General features: G+C 45.4%; 1 protein-coding gene across 1 annotated transcript; it reads right to left on the bottom strand.

Annotated features, from left to right (window-relative positions):
- Positions 1 to 591: 591 nt before the first annotated feature.
- On the bottom strand, positions 592 to 21,517 carry SEPSECS (Sep (O-phosphoserine) tRNA:Sec (selenocysteine) tRNA synthase). Its single transcript, XM_032224068.1, has 11 exons — positions 21,343 to 21,517; positions 18,269 to 18,423; positions 17,869 to 17,987; positions 15,930 to 16,088; positions 13,684 to 13,837; positions 11,488 to 11,590; positions 10,479 to 10,608; positions 8,770 to 8,861; positions 4,489 to 4,582; positions 3,779 to 3,869; positions 592 to 2,358 (listed from the first exon to the last, which is right to left on the bottom strand). Exons 1-11 carry the CDS (start codon positions 21,454 to 21,456, stop codon positions 2,079 to 2,081), a joined length of 1,491 nt encoding a protein of 496 aa, XP_032079959.1. The 5' UTR covers positions 21,457 to 21,517; the 3' UTR covers positions 592 to 2,078.
- Between the last annotated feature and the right edge of the window lie 3,404 nt (positions 21,518 to 24,921).

Here is a 24,921-nt window from a genome sequence, read left to right as displayed (position 1 = left end):
AGAGAGCACCAAGGACCTCACAGTCCTCCCTCCTCCTCTTCTCCTGCTCCTCCTCTTTCTCCTTGTCCTTCTCATTCTTCCGCCTCCTCCTCTTCCTTTCTGCAAATCTCACTCCCTTCTAGCACTGATGATGTTACCTAGTTGGGTCATGAAATGTCTTCAAGAAAACAAACTCAGAGAGCACCAAGGACCTCACAGTCCTCCTCCTCCTCCCTCCTCCTTTCTGCAAATCTCACTCCCACTCCCTCCTTGCACTGATGATATTACCTACTCTGGTAATGAAACGTCTGCAAGAAAACAAGCAAGCTCAATTAGGGCACCCTTTCTTTTTGCTAAATACGTGGATTTCAAACACATCAGCCTTCAGGGCCACCCAATCTGGGCTGCAGACATGTTAAGAAGGCAACTTCAGCAAAATGACACTTATCTATCTTGTCTCTTCTACACTGTAGGAAAAAAGAATACCTTATTCACAGAAGGGGCTCAAAAGGCCAAATTATGAACAAAATCAACTTACCAACAAAACACAAATCCATGCAAGTGAGAATAACGCGGTGGGTGCATGCCCCATAAAATATGCAAAACCAAAGACAAATTAATTTTAATTTATTTCATAGCATCAGGAGAGAAGCCAGATCCGAAACGGACATCGGTTCAGACTGGTCACGGGCCAAGCAATCAACTTTAAATCATGTCACAACAACCTTAAAGTTAACAAATCAAGAAATCCTTTGGTAGCCAGAACAATCTTGCATAGTTTTTGATAACTGCTGTTTTTTGTACCCTGCCCATAGGTGGAACCCCGCTAATTAGAAGTTGGTTTCTAAATAATTGAAAGGCAAGATACGAATTGAAATAGGACTAAATTATTTCGGTGAAGTAACTGGTTTAACGAGGAAGTAGCTGCTTTAATGAGAAAGCAGCTGCTTTAATGAGACAGGTTAATGGGATTCCATAGCAGTCTCAAAAAATGAATGATTCATTTTGATACGAACTGAAATAGGACTTAATTATTTCAGTGAAGTAACTGGTTTAATGAGAAAGCAGCTGCTTTAAGGAGACAAGTAGCTGCTTTAATGAGACAAGTAGCTGCTTTAATGAGACAGGCTAATGAGATTCCATAGCAGTCTCAAAATAAATGATTCTTTTTGATACCAACTGAAATAGGACTAAATTATTTTGGTGAAGCTGCTGCTTTAATGAGAAAGTAGCTAATGAGACTAGCTGATTTAATGTGACAAGTAGCTGCTTTAATGAGACAGGCTGAGATTCCATAGAAGCGGTCTCAAAATAAATGATTCATGAAGGATTATGTCAAAGGCAAGAGGGTACAGCTCCCTCACCCCTGAGAACGGTTCTGTGATTCTGGCACCACCGACAGGACAATTTCATTTATTTATCAACGACTACTACAGCACTTTCCTAAATAAATAATTTACACAGGAAGCCTGCTTTACTGAGTAGGCTCAAGCAAAGGTTAAGAGTGTATTAAGGCAAGGAGGTATGTGTGAACTCTTCCCTATGAATAGTAATTAGACGTTTGAAGCAGCTTGGATTCAGTTCCCAGAAAGCCGAGGCGCATACAGAACCAGCACGTCTGAATGTTGGGAAAAGACATGGCTGCGCCACTGCCAGCTGCTCTTCTGATTCCTGGCACACACATGCATGGTCTTTGTGAGCACTGGAATGCTGGAAAACAGCCAAAAAGGCCGTTTTTCGGGGCTTTTTCAGGGGGTTTCCTGGGCTGTTTTGAGGCTGGTTTGGGGGCCTTTTCCAGGCAATTTTCCAGGCTGTTTTCCAAGGCATTTTTCGGCCCCAAAAATGCCCCAAAACAGCCAAAAAAACAGGCATGTGCGCGCATGTCTCTTCAGGTTTCTGCTGCTTTGACACGCGCATATGCACGCATGTTCTGCTTTGGTGCCTTAAAGGTTTTCCAACACTGGGCTATACTATAACTCTCTCTTGATTCGTTTCAATGGGAGAATGGGAGGAGAAGGCCCTGAGTTGATTGACGTTTGATTATTTTTCTATTTAAAAAAAAAAAACCATTCTAAGCTGGAAGTAATTTTGGGGATAATCTAAGGCTGGGCTGTTGCGCCTCCTCCTCCTTCGATCTTGCATTTTTCCAGGTCAGAATCCAGATCTACGCTGGGCGGTGGTCCCTCTTGGGGGCCCTTCCCTTTTCTCAGAGCCTTCAGGCACCTGTCCAGCCTCTTGATGAACACCTGCACGTCGTCCGCCTTCATCCCGATGGCCGAGGCGGCGTTGAGGTAGGAGCAGCTGTATCGGTCTGTGTGGGCCATGAAACCTCGGAAGGCGTGTCCACTCACCGTTTGCAGCGTCCCAGGTGACACCACCCTGCAAGGAAAGGAAATTGGGGGGGGGTGTTTCAAAAGGCCTTTCTACCACCACTGGACTTGCGGGGAAGGGAGGGCTCAACTCTGGAAATCGAAGGACATCAACTCCAACAAGGGGGTCATCTTCCGCGGAGGTGCCCAAAATGGAAGCGGCTTTGAAATCTGCCAAGACTCGCTTCCGAGTAAAAAGAAATCAGTGCTTAGGTTGCCTATGTTGGTCCTCGTCTTAGGACTGTGAGGCGCAACTCATCCCCCCCCCCCCCCAGCCATCCTCCAACAGCACTCCGCCGGTCACAAATAGGCCATGCCGAGGCTGTGAGAGGCACCACAGGCCGGTCCTTGGGTACATCCAGGCCAAATTTAAGCACTGCTCAATTTGACACTCCTGATCTATTCTGTCTGTCTGTCTGTCTGTCTATCTATCAATCAGACTCTCTATCAATTCTCTCTCTCTTGTCTGTCTGTCTGTCTAATCTATCAATCACCTAGCATATGTCTGTCTATCTGTCTATCTGCCGTGTCGATCTATCTAATCCATCAATCATCTATTATGTCTATCTGTCTATCAGATTCTCTATCAATTATCTATCTATCTATCTATCTATCTATCTATCTATCTATCTATCTATCTATCTATCTATCATCTACCTACCTACCTACCTACCTACCTAATCCATCAATCATCTATTATGTCTATCTGTCTGTCTATCAGACTATCAATTATCTATCTACCTACCTACCTACCTACCTACCTACCTACCTACCTACCTACCTACCTACCTACCTACCTACCTATCATCTGTCTGTCTGTCTACCTACCTAATCCATCAATCATCTATTATGTCTGTCTATCTATGAGACTCTCTATCAATTATCTATCTATCTATCTATCTATCTATCTATCTATCTATATATATATATATATATATATCTACCATTTTTGTCTGTCTAATCTATCAATCATCTAGCATATTTGTCTGCCTGCCTGTGTCTGTCTGTCTATCTAATCTATCAATCATCTATTTGTCTGTCTATCATCTTATTGCTCATGCATGAAGCTCCAATGGTGTGAGCGGCGGGCGCATGCGCGAACAGAGTTGAACGTACGTGCATGCTCACCCACCCTCCCTCTCCCTTCTCCCCCCACCCCCATCCATGGGTCCATCAAGCCGCAAAAGCCAGGGCCCGGCTTAACTGAAAGGCTGCCTGTTATCCTGCAACTTTTCTCCAAGTTACGATCCGTAACGCACACGGCGTAAGATGATTGAACGCCGTACGAATAAATGCCGTAAAGATTAAAACAGCAAAATTTAAAGACGAGCTCAAGGGCCCCAGATCTTCGCAAGGGGCCCCTCGTGGTGCAACTGAGTTCTATGAACCGAGATATTCCTGAATCGAAATGTTAATATAAATGGACTGGCCTTGCTCCGGAAACTTGTCTGGTGAAAAGCATGGATCCGAGCTGCGTGACAGCTTCTGGGTTTTCTTCGTCCAGTTTTCCCAGGGACATGGCTGGAAATACAAAAACAAAAAACCCCCACACCGGTATGTAGCAACACGCCTTTCTCCTTTTGAATCTCAAGCACTTTGCGGTCCTGGGGGGAAACATGGCTCAGAACGGCAAATAGGGGGGGAAAAACACCCGTGAGAAATTATTTTTCATTTTGTGCACAAAACGGAACAGAATAGCAGAGTTGGAAGGGGCCTTGGAGGTCTTCTAGTCCAACCCCCTGCTTAGGCAGGAAACCCTACACCTCTTCAGACAAATGGCTATCCAACATCATCTTAAAAACCTCCAGTGTTGGGGCATTCACAACTTCTGGAGGTAACTTCTTTTCCACTGATTAATTGTTCTCCCTGTCAGGAAATTTCTACTCAGTTCTAAGTTGCTTCTCTCCTTGATTAGTTTCCACCCATTGCACCTTATCCTGCCCTCAGGTGCTTTGGAGAATACGTTGACCCCCCCCCTCTTCTGTGTGGCAGCCTCTTAAATATTGGAAGACTGCTATCATAACATCCCTTGTGCAATATTTTAATGTTATTCTGCCCAGAATATCACACACCACACACTGATTTGGAAGGGAGACCAGCAAATCTTTTATGCATGTCATTCCATTAAAGCCAACCTTACCTAGAGAGATAGGATTGTGCGGGGTATCCAATAATCTTTCGTTGTAGCTTTCTGCCAATTTTTTCACCTCCATTGAAAGGTAAGAAAACATTTCCTAAAAGAAAGAAAGAAAAAGAAAGAAAGAGGGAGGAAGGGAGGGAGGGAAGAAGGGAGAGACAGAAAGAAAGAAAGAAAGAAAAAGAAAGAAAGAGGGAGGGAGGGAAGAAAGAAGGGAGAGACAGAAAGAAAGAAAGAAAGAAAGAAAGAAAAAGAAAGAGGGAGGGAGGGAGGAAGGGAGAGACAGAAAGAAAGAAAGAAAGAAAGAAAGAAAGAAAGAGGGACAGACAAAGAGGGAGGGAGAAAGAAGGAAAAAGAAAAGAGAGAGGAAGAAAGAAAAAAGAGGGAGGAAGGGAGAGAGAAAGACAGGAGAGAGGGAGAAAAAGAAAGAGGGAGGGAGAGAAAAAAGAAAGGAAGAATGAGGAAGAAAGGGAGAGAGAAAGAAAAAGAGAAAGAATGGAAAAATGAAACAAACACAGGCCTTACTCATTAGCGGATATACATTTAACTCCCCCCCCCAACTATAGTGAGCTCCTAGATCTTACAAAGAGCTAGCTAAGCAATTTGCTGTACAATAAATTAATGATCCTTTTATATACAACATTCTATTTCATCCGGAATTTATGATAATGCCAAGCAGCAGAAGTCTTAACTTTTAAAATAGTAACTGAATTGCATTGATTCCCCCCCCCACCCCCCCGCTCTATCGCCAATCCCATATTTAAGCCAGATGCAAAAGAATATTATTGTGCTGGAGAAATATTAAAACAAGTTTATTTATTCCTTACTAGAGCATGTCAGTTACAGTTTCTGGAGTGGGGAGTTAGTTCAAAAAAGCAAAATAAAACAGTTAAGGTATACATTAAGCCAGTCTGATGAGGAAGTTTGAACCTATATTTCTTTTAGCGTCCACGACACAAGTCCTGGACTTACGACCTCACTGGAGCCCCAGATTTCTGTTGATAAGGGAGACATTTGTAAAGTGATTTTTGCCCCATTTTACGACCTTTGTTACAGTTCTTAAGTGAATCACTGCAGTTCTTAAGCTACCAGTAGTCCTCAACTTACAACAGTACGTTTAGCGACCGTTTGAAGTTACAATGGTACTGAAAAAAAGGGACTTCGAGAGGTCCCCAGTTCAAATCTGGGTACCCCCTCCGGAAAATGTGCTTAAAAAAAAGGATAAAGTTTACCCCTCAGTTATTTTTGTTAGGTATAACTACTGATTGTACAGTTATAGAGACTAACTTGATTTTGCATTTAATAACAGCAGCAAAACTTTTGGTGGCGCAATACTGGAAGAAGGAAGATTTGCCTACTATTCAAGAATGGACATTAAAAGTAACAAACTTAGCAGAGAGGGCTAAAATATCAGCATATCTCAAGGACCACTCAGATGAGAAACATCAACTGGAGTGGAGAAGATGGATTGACTATATTCAAACTAAATACGGGACTAAGAAACTCCAGATAGTTTACGACTGAAAAAGCGAGGAATGATATAATCTGTTTAGAGTTAGCCTAACAAAAGAGGAGTTAAAGCTCAAATGAAAGATGATACTAACTTTCTTTAAGTTTATTTTAGAACATCTTTGTTAAAGATTTATACTCTGTATTTGTTCTGGGAAGTCGGGGAGGGGGGGAAGGTTGGGGGGGGGTTGGGTGCAGGTGGAGAGGGTGGGGGAGGGGAGGTAAATATTTGTAAAATCCTTTTTTTAAAAAAAAATCTCAATTTTTTTTAAAAAAAAAGGGATTTCGGACCATGTTTCACACTAATGACGGCCGCAGAATCCCCACGGTCGTGTGACCAAAATTCAGATGCTCAGGCAATGGATTCCCCAAAGTCATGGGGCAAATCAGATTCGCTTAACAACCGCGTTACTAACTTAACAACTGCAGTGATTCACTTAACAACAAGAAAAGTTGTAAAGTGGGGCAAAACTCACTTAGCAACGTAACGTTTGGGCTCAGTTATTGCCATAAGTTGAGGGCTGCCCTGTATACGGTCTCCTGCTGGAAGAGCGGGGTTGGACTAGAAGACCTCCAAGGTCCCTCCCAACTCTATTCTGTATCGTGATTCTCTTTTGCGACCGTCTGGCAAGCCGAGGCAAGGGGGAAGCTGGATTCCCTTAATGACCGTGTTACTCATTGAAGAACTTCAGACGTGGACAGATGTGGCATAAAAAGCAAAAATTCTGGGCTCGACTGCGGTCGTAAGGTGAGGACTGCCTGTACTGATGCGAGGATTACAGAAGGAAAAGAAAAATATTGCCTTAGTGGGGAAAAAAAAATTTTTCCTCTCCCCGCTCCCACCACATGGGTCTAAGGCAGTGTTTCTCAACCTTGGTAACTTGAAGATGTTCGGACTTCAACTCCCAGAATTCCCCAGCCAGCGAATGCTGGCTGGGGAATTCTGGGAGTTGAAGTCCGGACATCTTCAAGTTGCCAAGGTTGAGAAACACTGATTTAAAGCCTCAGATACCTTCATCCTCTTCAGTGGAAAGACAGTGGCTAGGACAGTGTTTCTCAACCTTGGCAACTTGAAGATGTCCGGACTTCAACTCCCAGCGAATGCTGGCTGGGGAATTCTGGGAGTTGAAGTCCGGACATCTTCAAGTTGCCAAGGTTGAGAAACACTGATTTAAAGCCTCAGATACCTTCATCCTCTTCAGTGGAAAGACAGTGGCTAGGACAGTGTTTCTCAACCTTGGCAACTTGAAGATGTCCGGACTTCAACTCCCAGCGAATGCTGGCTGGGGAATTCTGGGAGTTGAAGTCCGGACATCTTCAAGTTGCCAAGGTTGAGAAACACTGGTCTAGTGGAACCGAAAATAGAAACCGCACTATAAATAGCTTTTCCGGAGAACATCGTAGCTTTAGCTTCGCTTTTAAAGAGTGTTAAGGCAATAAACCCCTGGCATTAAATTTTACCATTCTGGAACAGGCCAAAATACACTCCCGGAAAGGAAGGTTATTACGTCTTATTCCTTCCGCAGATCGAAGAGCGATAAGATTCGCGACGTTTCGAGAACTGGATTTACAGAGGGAAAAAAAATACATTGCGAGAACCGGGGGGGGGCGTCCGAACTTGGCCGAAGGACAGAATTGGAAGGGACCTTGGGAGTCCAAACCCCCCAGCTTAGGCAGAAAACCCTACACCACTTCAGGCAAACGGTTATCCAACCTCTTCTTAAAAACGTCCAGTGTTGGAGCAATTCACAACTTCTGGAGGCAAGTTGTTCCACTGGTTCATTGTTCTCACTGTCAGGAAATTCCTCCTTAGTTCTAAGTTGCTTCTCTCTTCGATTAGTTTCCACCCGTTGCTTCTTGTCCTGCCCCCAGGTGCCTTGGAGAATAGTTTGACTCCCTCTTCTTTGGGGCAACCCCTGAGATATCGGAAGACTGCTATCATGTCTCCCCTGGTCCTTCTCTTCATTAAACTAGACATACCCAATTTCTTATCCTCTAGTCTCTAGTCCCTGACTAGATCCAGTCCAAACCAGCTGAATCCTACCCCTGGTTCTAACTTTGAATGCTAACCTGCTTGCAAGGAAGGCACAGAAGAGGCCGTACTTCCTGAGAATGCTCAGGAAGATAAACCTATCTCAGCATCTACATCTCTTCTACTATCGCAGCACCGTTGAGAGTGTCCTGACATACGGCATCCTTGCGTGGTACGGGAGCAGCTCTGCAGCGGACAAAAATGCTCCACGGAGAATCGTTACAACTGCCCGGAATATCATCATCGGGCTGCAGCGCTAGGCGACATCTTCGCATCTTGCTGTTTGAGGAATTTACAATTCTTTTTGGACTGTTGCCTTCTGGCAGAAGATACAGAACAATTAAAACTCGGACCTCACGTCTTCCGAATGGTTTTTATCCCGGAGATATAATTGCACTCAACAATGAACTAAAGGGCCACCCTTAGTGAGCTGTAGGATCGCACTGCTTGGTCTGTTGCGTGGATACTCGGGTGGTTTAGGGGCAGGGGATTTGGGGTAGGTGGGGGGTATTTGGGGATCGCCATGAGTGTTGGGCCTGGTCTCTGGGGGCTATGTGAATTTCGCTGTATGGGAATACTGTGTATATACGTAGAATGACAATAAAGAGTTCTTCGTTGGCTAAACTGGGCAAAGATCAAAACTAGAATTCAGAGGCCGCCTAACAGCCGAAGTCCTACCCTTCTCTGCCACCTGCTCACAAGTGAAAATGGCCACCTTGCACCTATTCATCCAGAAACGCTACCTTTCTTTCTTGAAGAAGTTTCCGGTATCCCTTGGTGCCCAAACTCAGCAACGTAATGAGCACATCTAAGGAAGGAGAGGCGGAAGCTCTACCTGGAGAGAGAGAGAGAGAGAAAAGAAACGTAATCTGTGATGACTTGGGGGTACGGCACAGAGGCACCGCAGGTGGTTCAAACTGCCCCTTTATTGCTCCAAAGTTCCCCAAACGCTCCCATGTTTCTGGCAAGGCCCAGACTAAAGATCTCTCTCTCTCTCTCTCTCTCTCTCTCTCTCTCTCTCTTTCTCTCTCTCTCCCTCCCTCCCTCCCTCCCTCCCTCTCACACACACACACACACACACACACACACACCTCCAACTAGTCCAGTCTAAAGCTGTGAGCACCACGGCTGCAAAGCAAGAAATCCAGCAGGGCAAGTTGAGAAGTCCTGGAATCAAAGGAGCAAGGCAAGTAATCCAGAAATCCAGAAGGAATGGAAAGAATCCAGGAAAGTCCAAATGTTGGCACTCAACCACCCCAGTAATTCGGAGATGGTTCCCGACAATTCCCCCTCCCAAAAGTGTCTCCTTAAGTCTCAGTCCACAGGTGGACCTTTTGAAGAGGGGCGGAGTGCTGTCCCCCTTGAGTAGTTGGGTCAGTCTGAGCTGTTCTTACCTTCTCTCCTCTCTCCATGCTCTTGGATCAGGAGTGAGTGGTCCTTGCTCCTCACCTGAGGTCTGTCTCTCATGTTCACTGCTTAACCCCTCTTGGTTATCCTGCCCCCCTTCCTCCCTGCATACAAGCCATCCCAATCCTGAAAGGACCTGACCTGTTCCTCCCCATTTTCCTCCCAAGCCAATGAAGCCACCCCCTCAATCTTTGCTGGCGCCATTTCGCTCTCATTTCCCTCCGCAGATTCAGGCTCCGACCACAAACCTCTCAGGACATGAGTGTTTTCTCTCTCTGGTGGGACCGATCTATCAGGGCAACCTAGTCTACCCAATTATGGGATGGAGCATTCTGCTTCCATTTTCATCTTTCAGGCACCTTCGCATTGCAGGCAGCCGTTTTCACGACAAACTATTTTTTGTGTTGAATTTATGTTTTACCCACAAAGAAATAAAGGGAGGCTAGTATAGATTTATTTCAAACTACCGTATTTTTTGGAGTATAAGACGCATCTAGCTTTTGGGGAGGAAAACAAGGGGGGAAAACAATCTGCTTCTGCCTCCCAGCAATTTGCCTCCTTGCAGCAAACAGCCCGTTTCAGTTTCAACACAGCCTGATTAGCACAATCAGCGGATTGGCGGGCCTTTCAGGCTGCAGGGATTGCCATAGCCTATGGCTGCTTCCGTGCGCCCCATTTTCGGCTTCCGCCATCTCGTTTTAAGCCTCCGCACGCCCCGTTTTCGGCCTCCGCGCACCCCGTTTTCCATCTGTTCCGGGCGACGGGGATCGGAATGGGTGGAAAGTAGAGTGTGTGGAGGCCGAAAATGGGGCACACGGAAGCGGCAATAGGCAATGGGAAACCTTGCAGTCTGAAACAGCTAATTATTGGGACACCGATTCAACCGACAATCAGCTGTTTGTACTAATCAAGCTGTGCTGAAGCTGAAACTGCAACAGGCTGTTTGCTGTTTGCTGTAAGGAGGCAAATGGCTGGGAGGCAGAGGCAACACTTTCATTTTATTAAAAAAAACCACTTTAAAAGCAAAACAAAGAAAGAAATGTACCTGGATACATTTTGCTGATTTCCTGTATGAAGGTGTCACTGAAGCCAGCGATGACAGCGCCACCTACTGGGACCATGAAGTTTTTGTCCAAACTTTGCACAAAGGCATCGATCCGGCCTCTTCGGGCACCCTAAAAAAAAAAGAGCCAAAAATCCCCCCCCCAAAACAAGAGAAGAACAAAAGTGATAAAAGTTTCTTTTTAAGTTGTGTTTGCACCGCGCAATAAGTCACAGCAAAACTCACTTAGCCACGGCCGTCTCGCTTAGCCAAATAAATTTTGGGCTCACTGTTGTTAAGTGAATCGCTGCAAGTTGTTAAGGGAGTAACCTGGTTGTTAAGTGAATCGGGCTTCCCTGTTGAGTTTGCTCCTCAGAAGGTCGCCAAAGGGGATCACATGACCCTGGGACAATGTGACTGTCATAAATGTGAGTTACGTTGCCAAGGGTCTGGATTTTGATCCCATGACTACGGGTATGCTGCAATAGCAATAGCAGTTAGACTTATATACCGCTTCATAGGGCTTTCAGCCCTCTCTAAGCGGTTTACAGAGTCAGCATATTGCCCCCACAGTCTGGGTCCTCATTTCACCCACCTCGGAAGGATGGAAGGCTGAGTCAACCCTGAGCCGGTGAGATTTGAACCGCTGAACTGCAGAACTAGCAGTCAGCTGAAGTAGCCTGCAGTGCTGCATTTAACCACTGCGCCACCTCGGCTCTTCTGCAATGGTCGTAAGTGTGAAAAAGGGTCAGCCACTTTTGTCCGTGCGGTTGTAACACTAAAATGAACACTTGTAAGTTGAGGACAGACCGTATATTAATCAGGGAAACCCAACGGTAGGAGTTCATTTTTTCCCCCCTGCCTCGAGCACAAAGCCCAGGAGTGGTTTCCAAGTAGAACCAAAGCTGGATGTCTACTCTTCCCCATTAAAACAGTCCGTTTCGTCATTTCTACTAGCTCCCTTGTTTCCCCCCCCCCCATCCTGCCTTCCGTGGCGGGGGGCTCACCTTACCTGCTGGATGAGGTGCATGCACTTGGAAGACTGAACCCCGTATGCATTATTGACAATGTGGGGGACGTCGTACTTGGCGCAGATCTCAGCCAGCTCCTCCAACCTGCAAATACAAAATGGAAAAGGATCAGGCGAAACGGCCAGAACTGAAAAACGTCCTGGGGGGTTTTACCATAAGCAAATGACAGGGAAGCCTTTTAGAATAGAATGGAATGGAAAATAGAGAATAGAATAGAGACAAAGGACAGTTCTATTCTATTCTACTCTACTCCTGAATTCTATTCTATTTTCATTCCATTCCATTCTCTATTTTATATTCTATATTTATTCTATTCTATTCTACTCCTGAATTCTATTCTATTCTATTCTCATTCCATTCTCTATTTTATATTCTATTCTATTCTACTCCTGAATTCTATTCTCATTCCATTCCATTCTCTATTTTATATTCTATTCTAATCTATTCTATTCTACTCCTGAATTCTATTCTATTTTCATTCCATTCCATTCTCTATTTTCTATTCTATTCTATTCTACTCCTGAATTCTATTCTATTCTATTTTCATTCCATTCCATTCCCTATTTTATATTCTGTGTTCATTCTATTCTACTCTACTCCTGAATTCTATTCTATTCTATTTTTATTCCATTCCATTCCCTATTTTCTATTCTATTCTATTCTACTCTACTCCTGAATTCTATTCTATTCTATTTTCATTCCATTCCATTCTCTATTTTCTATTCTATTCTATTCTATTCCTGAATTCTATTCTATTCTATTTTCATTCCATTCCCTATTTTATATTCTGTATTCATTCTATTCTATTCTGTTCTACTCCTGAATTCTATTCTATTCTATTTTCATTCCATTCTCTATATTCTATTCTATTCTATTCTACTCTACTCCTGAATTCTATTCTATTCTATTTTCATTTCATTCTCTTCTCTTTTCATTCCGTTCCATTCTCTATTTTCTTTTCTTTTCTTTGCTATTCTATTCTTATTCTATTCTGTAAAACCTCTCCTTGTGTTTGCAACGACGTGATTGCAGAAATCACCTCTTTGCAGGTAAGAAAAATTCCTTCCAGAACCTTTTTAACCAACATTCCATGAAAGACAATTTCACCTTCACAATTAAAGGATAAGAATGTTCTCATTATACTGTAACGGCAAGCATAATTGATCCGCTTAGTCACTGGCTCGGCTTCCTTGCACAGATTCAAATCACCGACAAAAATCGTAGATAATTCAACCTTGAAGAGGGAGGCAGGGGTCACGATTCTCATCAAAGGTATTTGGCTACGTGGCATTTGCTTTTTTTTTTTTAAAAAAAACCACACCCTCTTTATTACAGACATTAAGTGTGGAGAACGGGTTTTTTGATGCAGCTGATGAAATTAAAGAATGGAGCCAAGAAAAAAAAATGGATGGAAATTAATCAAGGAGGGAGGCAACCTGGAATTAAGGAGAAACTTCCTAAGCACAATTAACCAGTGGAACAGCTTGCCACCAGAAGCTGTGGGTGCTCCCTCACTGGAGGTCTTTAAGAAGAGAGGGGATAACCATTTGTCTGAACGGAGATAGGGGTCTCCTGCTTGAGCAGGGGGTTGGACTAGAAGACCTCCAAGGTCCCTTCCGGCTCTATTCTGATTGATTGAGCCTGTCCTTCTTTTATTTGAATCAATCCTTGCTTTTCCAGCATTTAGGATCTTACCGAGCCTGTCGGAGAGTAGCCAAAAGGGCCAGATATTTTCTTCCTTTCTGTGAAATTCAGCTAAATCTTCATACATACACTCTTTAAACTCTTCACACCACCATTTACCATTTATGTCAGAGATTGTTGCAGAAAAATCAAATCCAGAAAGCACACGCAGATAACTGATTCAGCTGGATTCATTAACTTCTTTATATACATAAAAATAGATGAATCAATGTACAATACCAATAGGTGATTCTTCCAAGTAAACGCAAGGCAGGAGAGTTACAGGCAAACACAAGCAGTTGGTTTCATTTCAGCAGAAAAGCCCAGGCAGAGTGCTAGTTTACTTCTCAGAGCAGCAGACTGCTTAAGTTTCTGTTTCAATTCTCTGCACCAACTCAGATCTCTTTAAGCTCCCATTGGCTGACTGAGTTGCTATGCCTATTCACTTGTTCCCATGTCTCTCCCAGTCATGAATATTTTAACAATTTATTCACCTGTCAGGCACCCTTGGAGCAAAACAGGACGTAGTGGAATGAACGCAGAGAATGTGATCAGCCCCCAGATCCAGGATCTTAGCTTCCACTGCCTGGAGGTCGGTTCGTAGCTCGTCTCCTTCTAAAACATTTTCTATCACCACCGGCTCAAAACCTAACGCGGCCAACAAAAAAAGAATGGACGAATGAACGGGCATCCAGGATCCTTGTGCAATTTTAATTCTTCCCCTCCCTTTCGCTTCTTTGTTTGTTTGTTTTGATTTGATCTGGGTACAACGGTTTCAGTTTTGGAATGTCAGGTTACAAAGAGGTCGCACGAATGCGTGGAGAAACAGAGCCACGATCGTGCAGAAAACAGTTAAGATGCAAAAAATTCACGAAACCGGGAAGCTTCTCTTTGGAGGCTGGATGGACAAGTCAATTGAAAAACAAAAACAAAACAGTTTGGGGGTGTGTTTCCTTCACGTGGATTGGACTCGCCAAGCCCTGGAAAGGAAAAGAGCTGGCAACTCTTTGAAGAATGGGATTTTGAAATTGACTGAACTAGCGGAGATGGCGAAATTAACGGCTCTCATTAGAGATAATGGACTAGACAGCTTTATACAAGACTGGAAACCGTTTGTGGACTTTTTACGCGCTAAATATAATAATAGATGGATAGCAGAGGGATTTGAAGATTAGTGTAATATTTAGCCTCACCTGTTGATTGCTCTATCTACAGTATCCATCCATCCATCCATCCATCCATCCATCCATCCATCCAATCTCATCTATTTATCTATCTATATGTGTGTGTGTGTGTGTCTATCTATCTATCTATCCAACCTCTCTCTCTTTCTCTTTTTCTCTTTCCATCAATCTACTCATCCATCCATCCCTATCTATGTCTATCCATCTATCCATCATCTATCTATCTATCTATCTATCTATCTATCTATCTATCTATCTATCATCTATCTATCATCTATCTATCTGCATCCATCCATCTTTCTATCTATCCCTATCATCTATTTACCTCTATCATCCATCTCTATCTTCTATATCTATCTATTTCTGTCTGCCTGTCTCTCTACCAGTATCTATCTATCTATCTATCTATCTATCTATCTATCTATCTATCTATCTATCTATCATCTATCTATCTATCTATCTATCTATCTCCATCCATCCATCCATCCATCCATCCATCCATCTTTCTATCTATCTCTATCATCTATTTACCTCTATCATCCATCTCTATCTTCTATATCAGTGTTTCTCAACCTTGGCCACTTGAAGATGTCCGGACTTCAACTCCCAGAATTCCCCAGCCAGCATTCACTGGCTGGGGAATTCTGGGAGTTGAAGTCCGGACATCTTCAAGTGGCCAAGGTTGAGAAACACAGTTCTATATCTATGTCTGTCTGTCTGTCTGTCTGTCTACCGCTATCTATCTATCTATCTATCTATCTATCTATCTATCTATCTATCTATCTATCTATCTATCTATCCAGTCTCATCCATTTATCTATCTACCTTTGTGTGTGTGTGTGTGTGTGTGTCTATCTATCTATCCATCCCACCTCTCTCTCTCTCTCTATTTTTCTATCTCTTTCCATCAATCTACCCATCCATCCATCCCTATCTATGTCTACCCATCTATCCATCCATATCTCTCTATCTCTCTATCTTATCTATCTATCTCTATGTATCCATCCATCCATCCATCCACCCACCCACCCACCCACCCACCCACCCACTACCTACCCATCCACCCATCCATCCATCCATCCATCCATTTACCTCTATCATCTTTGATCTTCTTTATCTATTATCTACTGTACGTCAGAAGTCCACATGACCTAACACCCCCGATGTTTCGCTTAACAACCACCATGGCAAGACCAGGTGGTCAAATGGGGCACTCCACCGATGTCTCGTTTTGTGACAGAAATGTCACGAGCTCGATCACGGCCGCTAAGTCGAGGACCCCCTGTACTCAGAAGAAACGTGACGGGAAGTGACAGCGGTTGCCGCCTACCTCCAAAATAACCGCTATCTAAATCACCCGAAACGACGACGGTGGACCTAATAAAACCTGAGCTGACCGACCCCCATTTCCCCGTCTGCTCCCACCAGCTGAGCCGTGACTCCAGTTCGCCCTGCAAGGTGGAATTTGCCGCAGGCACGTTTAGAACACAAGTAAATTAAATGCAATGAAGTGTGGAGGTGGCGCAGAGCTCCCGAAGCTGCAGGTTAGGCGTTACCTGCGGTCACCATGGCTTTGAAGCAGGATTTCTGGTCGATGCGGGGCCAGAGGATGTACCGGGCCTTCGGTCTTCGGTGCCGGAGCGTTAAGAAACATAAAGTGAGGCTCATGCCTGTTGCCATGGGAAGCACGAAGCAGCTGCTGGCGGCCTTGGCCCCTGCGAGGGAATAGCAGTAGACTTATATACCGCTTCATAGGCCTTTCAGCCCTCTCTAAGCGGTTTACAGAGAGTCAGCATATTGCCCCCAACAATCTGGGTCCTCATTTTACCCACCTCGGAAGGATGGAAGGCTGAGTCAACCCTGAGCCGGTGAGATTTGAACCGCTGAACTGCTGATCTAGCAGTAGCCTGCAGTGCTGCATTTAACCACTGCGCCACCTTGGGAAGGAGAGTTTCGTATCTCAACTTCTAAGAGAGGGACCTTTAAGGAAGGGGAAGGTGGATATATATGTGGGGACCTTGGTGCTCTCTTAAGCTTGCTTGTCTTCTCGCAGACGTTGCATGGCCCAACTAGGTAACGTCATCAGTGATAGAAGGGTGTGGGGTTTGTGGATTGGAGGAGGAGGAGGAGGAGGAGGAGGAGGAAGAGTGAGGGGTCCTTGGTGCTCTCTGAGCTGGGCTGTTTTCTTGCAAACGTTTCATAACCTAACTAGGTAACGTCATCAGTGCTAGAAGGGAGTGAGATTTGCAGAAAGGAGGAGGAGGAAGAATGAGAAGGATAAGGAGAAAGAGGAGGAGGAGGAGGAGGAGGAGGAGGAAGGACTGTGGGGTCCTTGGTGCTCTCTGAGCTTGGTGGCTTTCTTGCAGACATTTCATTATCCAAACTGGTAACGTCATCAGTGCCAGAAGAGAGTGGGGTTTGCAGAAAGGAGAAGGAGGAGGAATGAGAAGGACAAGGAGAAAGAGGAGAAGGAGGAGGAGAAGGAGAGGAGGAGGAGGAGGAGGAGGAGGAGGAGGAGGAGGAGGAGGAGGAAGAAGAGTGAGGAGTCCTTGGTGCTCTCTGAGCTGGGCTGTTTTCTTGCAGACGTTTTATGACCCAACTAGGTAACATCATCAGTGCTAGAAGGGAGTGAGATTTGCAGAAAGGAGGAGGAGGAAGAATGAGAAGGAGAAGGAGAAAGAGGAGGTGGAGGAAGAAAAGAAAGAGAAGGAGGAGGAGGAGGAGCAGGAAAGGAGGAGGAAGGACTGTGGGGTCCTTGGTGCTCTCTGAGCTTGGTGGTTTTCTTGCAGACATTTCATTATCCAAACTGGTAACGTCATCAGTGCCAGAAGAGAGTGGGGTTTGCAGAAAGGAGAAGGAGGAGGAATGAGAAGGACAAGGAGAAAGAGGAGAAGGAGGAGGAGAAGGAGAGGAGGAGGAGGAGGAGGAGGAGGAGGAGGAGGAGGAGGAGGAGGAGGAGGAGGAGGAGGAGGAGGAAGAGTGAGGAGTCCTTGGTGCTCTCTGAGCTGGGCTGTTTTCTTGCAGACGTTTTATGACCCAACTAGGTAACATCATCAGTGCTAGAAGGGAGTGAGATTTGCAAAAAGGAGGAGGAGGAGGAAGAAGAATGAGAAGGACAAGGAGAAAGAGGAGGAGGGGGAGGAGGAGGATCAAGAAACTGTCAAAAAGCTAAAGGTAAACAGCCCAACCCCCAAAAAATCCCAAGACATCCTCGCCCACCTGACACTGACACGATAATATAAACTGAGAGCAAAACCCCACTCCCCTTTCTAGCACTGATGGTGTTACCTAGTTGGGCCATGAAACGTCTGCAAGAAAACCACCCAGCTCAGAGAGCACCAAGGACCCCACACTCTTCCTCCTCCTCCTCTCCACAAACCCCTCTCTCTTCTAGCACTGATAATGTCACCTAGTTGGGCCATGAAACGTCTGCCAAGAAAACCACCGAGGGCCTCTCAAAAGAGGGGGGTGGGGGCTGCATTTGATCCCACTTACCAGCAAGCCTTAAAACATCCAAGACCACCGAATTAGTCAGTTTGTTCAAGAGACTGGAGCCGGCTGCTTTCGGCTGGACGGCTGCGATGTCTCCCGACCTTCCGATCCCGTGGATCAACCTGCGAAATCAGACAGAACATTGGGGGAAGGCTAACGGGGAAATCGGTCCCACTTAACAACCGGGTTACTCAGTTACCAACAGCTTGGATTCACTTAACAACTGCGGAAAGAAAAGTCGTTGAAACAAATGCAACAGAAATCTTGGGCTCGATTGTGGTCGTAGGTTCGAGGACTGCTTGCAATGAAGTGACCCTATTATTATTGTTCTAAAGCTTTGTGCGTGCATAAAACCTGGGGAGCGTCCGAAGAAAACTTTGGTCAAAACGAACCGCCTTTTTACCTGTAATGTCTCCGAGCCACGATTTGGGAGGCAACTCTTCCTTCTCGCTCACCCACACCGCAGTTGCCCAGGAAATTATTGCTATCCATAATTGCAAGTTCATGGAGAAAGAGTTCAATTGTGCTTTCGTCCCATCCTTCTTCAGGACATTTGCCCTTCAGGGAAAAGAAAAACCCACAATAATTTTTCTTTTACATGTGTATGTATGTATGTATGTATGTATGTATGTATGTATGTATGTATAAACAGCTCTGTGTGTGTGTGTGTATGTAGTTTAGTTTCACTTTATTTGTATGCCGCCCTTTTCCCTGGGGGGACTCAGGGCGGCTCACAGTTCAAAGGGCGGGGGGGGAGGACAAACAATTTACAACATAAAAGCACTACATCATTTAAGAACTCAACAATCATACAATTCGAGTAGGGGTTAGAGTCTTTAACCCCAGGCCTGCCGGGATAGCCAGATTTTAAGGGCGGTGCGGAAGGTCTGGAGGGTGGTGAGGGAACGAATCTCCACGGGGAGATCGTTCCAAAGGGTCGGAGCTGCTACTGAGAAGGCTCTCCTCCGCGTAGTGGCCAGCCGGCACTGGCTGGCAGATGGCACTCGGAGGAGGCCTAATCTATGAGATCTAATGGGTCTCGAGGAGGTAATTGGCAGGAGGCGGTCTCTCAAGTACCCAGATCCACTACCATGAAGGGCTTTGTAGGTGACAAGTAGCACCTTGAAGCGCACCCGGAGATCAACAGGCAGCCAGTGCAGCTCGCGGAGGATAGGTGTTACGTGGGTGAATCGAGGTGCACCCACGATCGCTCGCGCGGCCACATTCTGGACCAGCTGAAGTCGCCGAATGCTCTTCAAGGGCAGCCCCATGTAGAGCACATTGCAGTACTCCAGCCTAGAGGTCACAAGGGCACGAGTGACTGTTGTGAGAGCCTCCCGGTTCAGGTAGGGGCGCAACTGATGCACCAGGCGAACCTGGGCAAATGCCCCCCTGGTTACAGCTGACAAATGGTGTTCAAAAGTCAGCTGAGGGTCCAGGAGGACTCCCAAGTTGCGAACCCTATCTGAGGGGCGTACAATTTGACCCCCCAGCCTGAGAGATGGAACACTTGGCCAATTCGTGGGAGGGAAGCACAACAGCCACTCGGTCTTTTCTGGATTGAGCACAAGCTTGTTAACCCCCATCCAGTCTTTAACAGCCTCAAGACCCTGGCTCATCACGTCCATCGCTTCATTGAGCGATGTATGTTCCAGCATAACTCTGGAACGCCTCAAGCAATTTCAACCAAACTTGGTACACAGATGACTTACTCTCTGGAGACAAATACTGTGGGGGGTCAGTGTCGACTGGCGACTACGCAGAGGAGAGCCTTTTCAGTAGCAGCTCCGACCCTTTGGAACAAACTCCCCGTGGAGATTCGTACCCTCACCACCGTCCAGACCTTCCGCACAGCCCTCAAGACTTGGCTATCCCGTCAGGCCTGGGGCTAAAGATTATATTCCATCCCCGCCCGAATGTTGAATGAATGTTGCTTTACTCTTTTAATTATGTATTGTCCTATATGTCTTTGTATGTTTCCCCTTCCTATATAAGTTGTAAGCCGCCCTGAGTCCCCTCAGGGAAAAGGGCGGCCTATAAATAAACTTAACCTAACCTAACCTAACCTAACCTCGACAGCTTATATAGCTTTTTACTAGTGATTTAAATTGTTAAATCACATCCACCCTGGGTAGGGAAGATACAACATATAATAACACCCAATGGAGCTACCTAGAAAGAGATGTTAGGATCTTGGTCAGATAGAAGAATACAAGATTGTGTATTTTTCCCATACCTTGTTTATATTATACTAGCCGATAACTTGGCGTTGCCTGGGTATTTATTTATAGGGGGAGTAAAACTGTGAGGTTTTTTTTTTTATTTTGAACTTCCTGACTCAAAGGCCAATAATAAAGGCTGGACAGCTTATATAGCCAAACCAAGCTAAAATATGGAAAAATCTAAATTTTAACGGTAGTCGGGATTTTAATTTTAAAACAATACTTGGGTCATTGCCACAGGCTAAAGCTGGGTGATAAGGAGAATATTAGAATGTGCGGAAATGAAAAGATTAACATTAGCAATTGAGGAGAAAGAGCAAATGGAATGTTATGTGATTTGGGAAGTATTTTACCGATGGTTGGAGAATAAAAAAGAAGTTTGGAAATGAAGAAGGCTAAAAAATAAGTAGAAAATATATTAAGGCAGAGGTATAAATAAGATGAAAACTGTGAGTATGTGCATGATGAGAATAATGACGTTGAATGTTAATAGGGTATCATCTCTAGAAGGAATTAAGAGGGAAAAAACGGAGAGTTTTATAACGTTTGAATGTTTAATATATTAATTAGGGAAATAAAAGTTTATATGAATGTGAAAGAAGTGGCAAATGAGGAACAAGAACGCTGCATAAGGAAAGATGGAATGCTTATTTTTGTAACTGAAAAAAAAATAAAATTCTTTCATAACAAAGGTTCATTTTATCTGTTCATTTTATCTATTTATAATGTAGAGGAAATTTTTTGCCTGTTTTGTTAAGGTATAATTTGGTTTCCTGGCTGAAATAAGACCAAAAGCAAAGTTACTTGTTCCCTGTCATCTGCTAGATCAACTGAAGTGGTCTAGGAAATATATGATGCCAATCTCCAATTCCTTTCAAAAACTCAAAAAAAGCAAGCCAGCTTATGATTTAGGATTGGACTCACAACCAGCTGGATTTAAACCATAGTTTAAGGTTAAGAGAAGAGCTATGACACCTTTTATGACTTGTGGACTTCAACTCCCAGAATTCCTGAGCCATTAGGTGTTGGGAAACTATGGCGCTTTTATGACGTTGGGAACATGCTGGCTGAGGAATTCTGGGAGCTGAAGTCCATACGTCATAGAAGCGCCAGGGTTCGCCACTTCGTTGCAGCTAAAGCAAACTCAGCGCCGCTCTCCGACGGGGGAGGCACCCCTAAGCCGCGCCCCGGGGGCGGGGCTTCCTCCGAAACCCCGCCTCCCAGCTCTTTCCCAACCGCCCGGGGCGAGCAGCACCTGTTCCAGCAGCGTCCGCACTCGCAGCTCGTGTGCGCGGCGGCCTTGCCATCCCTGCCGCACGTAGGCCGCGTTCACCAGCCTTTCGCCGGCCTGGAAGTTCTCGGAATTCATGACAGGCGACGGGCGAGCAGCAGGAGGAGGCGGGGAGGTCTGCGCGCAGGCGCAGTTGGACCCTGCCTGGCGGGTAGCCCCGCCCCCCCCCTCGCCGGGCGATCCCGAGTGAAGGCGTCGCGCGCCCTCTAAGGGCTGGGAGGAGGAAGCTCCGCTGTCCAATTTAAGTTGATTGGGACTGGGATGGGAGACCACCAGGCGATCCTCAGGCTGTAGGCCCGATGGGGAAGTGGGGAAAAAAGAAATCCTATGAAAAGGGAGTGGCAAGTCGCTACAGACCAGTGGATGCCTCTGGAAAAAAGGAGCTTGCTTTCTTCTGTCCCTTTTTTTAAAAAAAACATGCATGTTGAACTGTGCTTATGTCCAAATGTATTAGGCAGGCGTGTTCCTCTGCCTCGCGCAAGTGCAAGAGCTCTGGCTTTTGCATAATGACGGCACAAGACGTCATTGTCCAGCTGTCACTTGCCCTTCGTCCCCGGGCATCAGGGCTGCCCTGAATGCTCTGGGGTTGCCTTGGTCCCCAGTCAATTCACACTGTATCGGTGGCCGTTTCTTTCCTGAGGTCCAACTCTCAACGGAGGCCGTAGCCTGTTGAAGTCCCCAGAGCTTTTTCTTGGGACGAACGTCAAGAAGATACAGAGAAGGGGTGGGGGGAAAGAATTAGGGGCCTCACTTTGGCTTTGAAAGGCAGATAAGCTGGAAACCAATGGGGATGATTTACAGGCTGGGCATCCAGTCTCCATGGGCTCCATTGTTTGATTAATACAACACTAACAAAAAATATTAGTTGGTCTATAGTGCGTGGAGAGCCCTGGTGGCGCAGTGGTTAGAAGGCAGCATTGTAGGCTAACTCTGCCGACGGCCAGCAGTTCAATCCTGACTGGCTCAAGGTTGACTCGGCCTTCTGAGGTCAGTAAAATGAGGACCCAGATTGTTGGGGGCAAGAGGCTGTAAACTGCTCAGGGAGGGCTGTAAAGCATACGGAGAGGTATACAAGTCTAAACGCTATTGCAATTGCTTTTCAGAGCTATGGACAGTTAAATATTATTACAGCCCATTTATTCTCTATTTATTCTATCTACCTACCTACTTACCTACCTATCATCATAGCAATAGCAGTTAGACTTATATACCGCTTCACAGGGCTTTCAGCCCTCTCTAAGCGGTTTACAGAGTCAGCATATTGCCCCCACAGTCTGGGTCCTCATTTCACCCACCTCGGAAGGATGGAAGGCTGAGTCAACCTTGAGCCGGTGAGATTAGAACCGCTGAACTGCAGATAACAGTCAGCTGAAGTGGCCTGCAGTACTGTACCCTAACCACTGCGCCACCTCATCCATCCATTCATGGTGGTGCAGTGGTTACAATGCAGCATTGCAGGCTAACTTTGCCCAGTCTAAAGTTCGATCAAGGTTGAATCAGCTTTCCGTCCTTCTCACATCAGTAAAACGAGGACCCAGATTGTTGGGGAGAAGAGGCTGTAAACCACGTATAGAGGGCTGTAAAGCATTGTGAAGCGGTATATAAGTCTAAGTGCTATTGCTATTCAGTATCTTGCTTCAACTTCCCCTTCAATTGCTAAGAACATGAAAACTGATTGGATTGTTAGTTGATACAGAAAGGTAATATAAATTAATGCAAGTCTTTTAACAAATATGTAGGATTTTTCCCCCCACCTTGATTCTAGCTTGGTATATATTCCTTCTGTCCATCTCTAGCTATATTCTCTTGGACTAAAAACTAAGGCTGATTCAGAAGTGTTTGGAAGAGTTCTCTATTTTAGAAACGCAAGAGGGCGCCGATTTATAACACAAACATTGGTTTCCATTCTACATTGTAAAATGCTATTGTGACCAAGGGCCTGATAATAACACCGCACGTACAAACAAAATGTTAGCCTGAAATGCATCTGAAATGAAATAGTTTAAAACCATAGTGATAATAAAAGAAATTAGTGAAATCTAGGATTTTTATTTATCAGTAGAGTCTCTTTATTTAAAAGTGGGAGAAGGCATTTGGGTTTGCAAGGATGCTTTTAATCCACGTTGGCCCCAGGGGGTCTCCCTAAAACAATGCAATTGGGCACAGCTGGACCCCAACAGTTTTCTTCCCCAATGACCAAGGGAAAATATTCCGCCTTGAAACAAGGTAAGCAGGAAATTCAGGGCGTCCCTCTAAGGTTAAACAATTTCAAGGTTGGAGCCGTTTCTCAGGAACAAGCAGCCTTTTAAAATGCTACTTGTTTTATTCTGCTCAGCTTGGCACTAAAACCATAAGGGTTTACGCAGGATCATCGGAAATCTGAATTGAGATTGGTGGACAATTCGCTTTATATTTTTATATTTTTCTTGCTCATTTGTTCACTTTAAGAAGCAACCACGTATTTTTTTTTCCAGGATACAGAATAATAGAGTTGGAAGGGACCTTGGAGGTCTTCTAGTCCAACCCCATGTTCCAGCAGGAGACCCTATACAGGTAGTCCTCAACTTGTGGCAATAATTGAGCCGTAACTTTACATTGCTAAGTGAGTTTTGCCCCATTTTACGACTTTTCTTGCCACAGTTCAGTGAGTCCGTCTCATTAGGTGGCCAAAGTCTTTGAGCGACCCCATGGACCACGTTCCTCCAGGCCTTCCTGTCCTCTCCCATCCCCTGGAGTCCATTGAAGCTCACGCAGACTGCTTTGGTGACTCCATCCAGCCACCTCCTTCTCTGCCGTCCCCTTCTTCTTCTTTTGCCCTCCATCGTTCCCAGCATGAGGCTCTTCTCCAGGGAGTCCTTCTTCCTTCTCATTAGGTGGCCAAAGTCTTTGAGTTTCCTCTTCAGGATCCAGCCTTCTAAAGAGCAGTCAGGGTTGACCTCCTCCAGGACTGACCGGTTGGATGGCCTTGCATTCCAAGGGACTCAATGCAGGAGTCTTCTTCTCCAGCACCAGAGTTCAAAGGCCTCCATTCTTTGGCCCTCAGCCTTCCTTATGCTCCAACTTCCACAGCCATCCATTGCAAGTGGGAAAACCACAGCCTTGAGTAGATGCACTTTTGATTGGCAGGGGGATGTCTCTGCTTTTTAGGATGCTGTCTAGATCTGCCATCGCTTTCCTCTCCAGGAGCAAGCCTTTCTTGGCTGCAGTCTCTACCTGCAGTGATCTTGGAGCCCAGGAAAATAAAATCTGTCCCTATCTCCATTTCTTCCCCATCTATTTGCCAGGAATTGAGAGGACCGGATGCCATGTGTCAGTTATACAGCCCAGCATTTCCCCTCGTAAAGAAATCAGGACTTGGGTCCGGATACACCGCTCAATGCAATGAAAAATTCGTCCTTTTCTGACCCTCCCCGCATTTGCTGCAAAGTTCCCACGAATTCATTGTTTTGCCTTTCAGCTAGAGGTGAGGAAAAAGCGAAGGGCGGGGCTGGAAGTCAAGCCCCGCCTCCTACTCGGTCCCGCCCCCTGCTAGCTACAGGCACT

This window comes from Thamnophis elegans, chromosome 9 (assembly GCF_009769535.1).
Source record: "Thamnophis elegans isolate rThaEle1 chromosome 9, rThaEle1.pri, whole genome shotgun sequence".
Taxonomy (NCBI): domain Eukaryota; kingdom Metazoa; phylum Chordata; class Lepidosauria; order Squamata; family Colubridae; genus Thamnophis; species Thamnophis elegans.
This window is presented reverse-complemented; position numbering and strand designations above follow the sequence as displayed.

Excerpts from the sequence above, each read along its gene's own strand:
- SEPSECS (XM_032224068.1), bottom strand. The coding sequence starts at position 21,456 with ATGAATTCCGAGAACTTCCAGGCCGGCGAAAGGCTGGTGAACGCGGCC. Across the intron at positions 10,609-11,487 it reads GCATGCACCTCATCCAGCAG|GGTGCCCGAAGAGGCCGGAT; the intron begins GTAAGGTGAGCC and ends TTTTTTTTTTAG. Across the intron at positions 3,870-4,488 it reads GCACAATCCTATCTCTCTAG|CCATGTCCCTGGGAAAACTG; the intron begins GTAAGGTTGGCT and ends TTGTATTTCCAG.